The sequence below is a fragment of the Balaenoptera musculus genome, chromosome 14 (genome assembly GCF_009873245.2).
Source record: "Balaenoptera musculus isolate JJ_BM4_2016_0621 chromosome 14, mBalMus1.pri.v3, whole genome shotgun sequence".
Lineage (NCBI taxonomy): Eukaryota > Metazoa > Chordata > Mammalia > Artiodactyla > Balaenopteridae > Balaenoptera > Balaenoptera musculus.
The window spans coordinates 75,394,682-75,401,021 of record NC_045798.1 but is presented as its reverse complement, the minus strand read 5'-3'; the positions used below and the strand labels follow the sequence as shown (position 1 = coordinate 75,401,021).

At 38.0% G+C, this 6,340-nt stretch overlaps 1 protein-coding gene across 1 annotated transcript; it reads left to right on the top strand.

Annotated features, from left to right (window-relative positions):
* Positions 1–615: 615 nt before the first annotated feature.
* MC4R (melanocortin 4 receptor) lies at positions 616–2,703 on the top strand. Its single transcript, XM_036823242.1, has one exon. The coding sequence runs from the start codon at positions 1,135–1,137 to the stop codon at positions 2,131–2,133; it is 999 nt and encodes a 332-aa protein (XP_036679137.1). The 5' UTR covers positions 616–1,134; the 3' UTR covers positions 2,134–2,703.
* Positions 2,704–6,340: the final 3,637 nt, after the last annotated feature.

The window sequence follows — 6,340 nt, the reverse complement described above, 5'->3', positions numbered from 1 at the left end:
GTTATTGATCTTTTTCTTTCTGAGTTCAGAGTAAACATAGTTTACATTAATACTATATTGTTTTTAAATATCGTGAATGAAAATAAAACTTTTCCAGCTATGATAAAAGAAATTCTACGGAGAAATATCCAATATTAGTGCATAAGAAATGCACTCCTTCTTGAGGCTTGTGATAAATTGTAACTACCTACCTATTCCTTCCATACACAGCATAGTCTCCTGTATTATTACATATTCTCCCTGTGTTTCAGCTATTTTAAATTGAAGCACTACTGCCTTTGTTCTTAATTCAAAGAAATTGAGAGGGTAAATAAATTCAATATCCTGGCCAAAAAGGCAGTGTATCTATTTCAGGAACACACACACACACACACACACACACACACACAGAGACACACACACTCTTCCTTTAAATAGGAATAAACCTGGGTGCCTCAAGATTACTTGTTGTGATATCAAAGAATGTCCTCTGGGAACCAAGCTGTTTCCCTTAAAAACTTGAAAAGGGAAATTCAGTCTCTCACATCCTGCTCGCTTCCCGATTCCACAGGCTTCTGCATCTGAATCAACGTTGCCTGCAGTTTGCATCTCTGCAACATCATCGGTGTCTCACAGACTCCACCGGACTTGGATTGGTCCAGAGGAAGCAGAGAAGGAGCCACTCTGAACATTTTTTTTTCCCTTCACACACCATAAAAATCCGCAGCAGCTACTAACAGTCAAAGCAAAGCTTCAGGTTGGGAACTGATACGTCCGAGAGGCAGCTGATGTGAGCATGTGCACACAGATCTGTCTCCCAGTAGCACAGCAGCTACTAGGCAAATTATTTTGAAAAGACCTGAATGCATGCGACTCAAGTTAAAGTGGAAGTGAGAACAAAAAAGCAAACAGCAGACTCGACTGAATGAGCATCTTGAAGCCTAAGATTTCAAAATGATGCTGATCAGAGTCGGACCTGAAAGAGACTAAAAACTCCATTTCAAGCTTCGGAGCACGTGACATTTATTCACAGCAGGCATGCCAGTCTCAGCCTTGTAACTTTCAGACACGTAAAGACGTGGAGAAAATCGCTGACGCTACCTGACCCAGGAGGTTAAGTCAATCCAGAGGGGATTTGAATCCACTTGGTGCAGGATGAACTCTACCCATCACCATGGAATGCACACTTCTCTCCACTTCTGGAACCACAGCACCTACGGACTGCACAGCAATGCCAGTGAGTCCCTTGCAAAAGGCTACTCGGACGGAGGGTGCTACGAGCAACTTTTTGTCTCTCCTGAGGTGTTTGTGACTCTGGGTGTCATAAGCTTGTTGGAGAATATTCTGGTGATTGTGGCAATAGCCAAGAACAAGAATCTGCATTCACCCATGTACTTTTTCATCTGCAGCCTGGCTGTGGCTGATATGTTGGTGAGCGTTTCCAACGGGTCAGAAACCATTGTCATCACCCTACTAAACAGCACGGACACGGACGCACAAGGTTTCACAGTGAATATTGACAATGTCATTGACTCGGTGATCTGTAGCTCCTTGCTTGCATCCATTTGCAGCCTGCTTTCGATTGCTGTGGACAGGTATTTTACGATCTTTTATGCCCTCCAGTACCATAACATCATGACGGTTAAGCGGGTCGCGATCGTCATCAGTTGTATCTGGGCAGCTTGCACGGTGTCGGGCATTCTGTTCATCGTTTACTCAGATAGCAGCGCTGTTATCATCTGCCTCATCACCGTGTTCTTTACCATGCTGGCTCTCATGGCTTCTCTCTATGTCCACATGTTCCTCATGGCCAGACTTCACATTAAGAGGATCGCCGTCCTCCCAGGCACTGGCACCATCCGCCAAGGTGCCAACATGAAGGGGGCGATTACCTTGACCATATTGATTGGGGTCTTTGTGGTCTGCTGGGCCCCCTTCTTCCTCCACTTAATATTCTACATCTCTTGTCCCCAGAATCCATACTGTGTGTGCTTCATGTCTCACTTTAACTTGTATCTCATCCTGATCATGTGTAATTCCATCATTGATCCTCTAATATATGCACTCCGGAGCCAAGAACTGAGGAAAACCTTCAAAGAGATCATCTGTTGCTATCCTCTAGGTGGCCTCTGTGATTTGTCTAGCAGATACTAAACGGGGCCAGATGAGATGCTAAACACAAACATAAGAGACTTTCTCCTTCTCATACATACAACTTGAACAGTGTGTTTTGGCAACAGCTTTTTCTTCTGTGTAAGGCATCGGTTGAGAAATTCTGTTGTATAAATTTAAGTTTATGATTTCTGATGTGAGAAAGTGCCCAGTATCTGTGTATTTTTAATGTCATGCCACTTTTTGGCTGTAAAATGTTAATCCATATTACAGGTTGTAGGCACTGTGGATTTATAAAAAAGAAAAAAGTCCTTATGAAGAGTTTAACAGTATTTCTTTCTTGTTATTCACAAGGATTTGACACTTTGCTTGTTTTAGTAACATGGAAATCACAGCTTTGTTAAATATATTCTAATAAATGGTTTCTTATATTACACTATACAACATTGAAGTGTAGAGATTTGATTCTAGCATTTAGGGGAGAAATATTGAAGAACAGATGCTTAATCATTAAAAAAAAAAGCTGAAATTTCAAGTAATTTAATAAAACTTGCTCATTCTGCTTGTGCAGAAATAGAAATGAAGCTTCTATTGGGAGAAAAACAGTTACTTTTAAAAAAGGGATATTTTTGACTCAGAAAACCATGAGTGTTTCTCAAAGACAGAGAGATTAATTTGCCCAAGCAAAGAGTCTGATATTCCAAGCAGGCAATTCAGTTTGGGAGAGAAAAACAGCAGCTATGGGGATTAGAGTGGCCTGGGAAAACTAAGTTAACATGGCAAGCTAAACTTCCTGATACCAAACCATTTCCAGCCACCACTAATAAAAACAGAGTATAAGGTCTTTCTGCCCCTTTAACCAGGGACCCAGAGTCTGCTGAAATGTCCAGAAAAGGTGATGCGCCACTGAGATCTGGCTTCTACTCCCTAAAAAACTACACAATTCATATTGAGTTCTTTCACTTTTCACATGGAGGTGACTTGTTTACTTATTGCTTATTTTTTGAACTGGAGTTTAAATACTCACTATCAAAGAGTTTAGCTTTGAAAACTAAATCTATAGCATGAGTTTTTTCAGGTAATATTTGTAAAAATCTAAAATAAGGCAACTTCCTGTGCTGGAACATCATGAATAGGGAAAAAGGCACTACTTGAACCCCAGAAGACATCATAACATAAATTAGCCTTCCACAACTATATTTTAGAGAGTAAATACTTGCTTTGCTCCAAAATAATCCCATGGATTTGGCTACTGAACAATAAAATCTGTACTTTCCAATTTGTGTGTACTTTAAGAGAGAAAATATATTAGGCTGAGGATTACCAGTAAACTATCCTTTGATTTAATTTATAGTCTCCTCAAATGCTCATGGGCAGGGATAACACGCAAAGGTACTGCTTAATTCAAATACAAGTGTTTTACATATTGATAGCAAGTCCTGAGAAACACTTTCAACATTTATGTGGAAACATTACTTTAAAGTATGTAATCAGTAAAGTTAAAGCTTACACATGAAAGGTGATACTGAAGCCTGATTCACTGCAATGCCTCTATTCTGAAGTAAAAATAAGTGTGAGGATTTAAACACAGACTAAAATAATGGAACCAAAGTTGTAGCAGGACACAGATGGTGTTTTTGTCCTTGCTATTTTTCCTGCTCGTTCTTTCACGTAGTGATTGTGAGGAATCCCAGAGATTGGAGACACAGAAGAGACCTAGTAGCATGCCCCATCTTCTGTGGTGTCTGTCCTTCAGTCCATTCTATTTCTCTGTCCAGTGTCATTTCAGATGCTGCTTGGTCCATTTAGAACCAGCCCACTTCTCCCACTGAAAGGAAATCAGTCTCCTTCATCCTGACTTTCACACCTCCTCCCGGAGCAGTTTACAGGGATGGGGTGAGTGTTAGTCATGAACCTGTGTGCCCTGTCACCCTCCCCTATGTGCCCAGGGAACAATATTATGCTTCCGTTTCTTTTAAGTGCTAAGACTGTGTCTTACTCAGTTTTTCCTGTTCCCCAAATAGTCCTCTATTACGTTACTTCCTGTTTCTCCAGTAAAACCAATATTCTCCCAGAGGGATACCTCATTATCACTCAAAGTCCACAGTTTACATTAGAGCTCATTCCTAGGTGTTGTACATTCTGTGTGTTTTGGAAAATGTATAATGATGACATGTATTATAGTATCATACAGAACAGTTTCACTGCCTGAAAAATCCTCTGTGCTCCACCTATTTGCCCCTCTTTCCTTAACCCCTGGCAACCACTAACTCTTTTACTGTCTCCGTAGTTTTGCCTTTTCCAGAATGTCCTATAGTTGGAATCATACAGTATGTAACCTTCATGTAACCTTCTCAGATTGGCTTCTTTCACTTGGTAATATGCATTTAAGATTCCTTCATGTAGTTTTATGGCTTGGTAGCTCATTTCTTTATAGTACTGAATAATATTTCATTGTATGGATGTAACACAGTTTATTTATCCATTTGCCTACTGAAGAACATCTTGGTTGCTTCCAAATTTTGGCAATTGTAAATAAAGCTGCTATAAACATTTGTGTGTGGACATAAGTTTTTAATTTATACCAAGGGGCAGGAATTAACCTCTAAAAACTTTAGTATAAATACTGTGATGTATGTGTTTATTCTTTAATATTTTGTTAAGGGTGGTTAGTTAGCATTTACAGTATGCTAGTCAGGAGTACACAGTCCAAATGTATCTGATAAGCAGCATCAGATACCTTTATTGAAATTTTCACCAGAAAGTTCAATGAAATAAAAAATATATTTGAAATGATTTTTCATTGGTGAAATGAGTGATTTTCAAGACCTGTTGTTGACTTGAAAAGTTGTGCAACAATCGCCATAACTTGCATGAACAAGGTTTGCCTCTTGCATTTCTGTCCACTTGGCATCTGGCCTAACACGTAGACTCTAAGAGCAAAGCTGCAAATAGTCCCCACCTGCTTCAGAAAAAAGTCTTTGTTGCCCAAACTAAATATTTTGAAATTACTAAAACATTTTTAAAGAATTATTTAATAACATGTAAATAAATATCGACTTCTGTTTTATGTTACAAGGAATACACAAAACAGAATATTTAGTATGATACCAACTATCTAAAGAAAGTATCCCCAATCTACTTATGTACCTCCTACATATTACTTTCAATAACTCATGAGCAATCAGAGTCATTATTCTTGGGTGATAATATTAAGGAGCATGTTTACTTTCTCTACTGAGTGTGTTTCTATTATGTAAATTTGCTACAATGAACATACTGTGATATTTTATTTTTTAAAAAGCACACAGATGCATTACAACAGAAAGATGGTTGACGGAAATGTCATTGCCAAATTACCAATGATTTGTGAAGAAAGAGTAAACATACAAGAAGTTAGGTTTGAGCAAGAACAGATCTTAGCTATCATCTCATCTAACCCTCTAAGACTCAGAGAGACTGTCTAATGTCACATGTGAAATCAGTGGCAGCATCAAAACCTGAGACCCAGTTCCTGACTCCAGATTTCCCTACCATATTTTAAGGGCCTCCTTCTGTACACAAGTACAGGTTTCTAATCATATAGACCTATAATTGAGTTATGGTTACATCACTGTTTAGCTGTGAGATTTTGCTGTAGTTTTCTCATTGTTAAATGTGCATAACAATACCTGTCTGACGGTAATCTTAAAAGGATAAAAGACAATTGTAAGATCAACGATTAAAGTTCAACAAGATAGTGCCCAGTACATATAGGTACTCAAAAATGGTAATTATTGGTATTTTTAAGAATACAAAGTAAATGAATAAACCCATGCATGAATGAAGACTTAAATTAGTTTTGCCATCTTTCAACCTTATTAGAAAATATACCTAGGTTTTGGGCTTAATTATGTATGTTTTCTTAAACTACATTTAATAATTTCCTTGGATTTGACAGAATTTTTTGGTATAAATGGATATATTTTAAACATAGTAGATACACAGGCATACCTGTATTCTAAAAGGATACTTTTTTTTATCATCAATAGTGCTGTTTAAAAATTTGCAGTGCCATATTCGATACTGGAAAAGGCTAATTAGAAAGATAATGTGCCAAACATGAAATAACCAATCAGCCCATTTCTTCAAAGACTAACTGATACTCATTAAATTTTAGGCCATCAATTGAAGTGTTAGTACAGGAATAACATTATCTCAGCTGATGTTGATATTAAATGTAAACCCTTGAAAAAGAACCATAACTGAT

Excerpts from the sequence above, each read along its gene's own strand:
- MC4R (XM_036823242.1), top strand. The coding sequence starts at position 1,135 with ATGAACTCTACCCATCACCATGGAATGCACACTTCTCTCCACTTCTGG.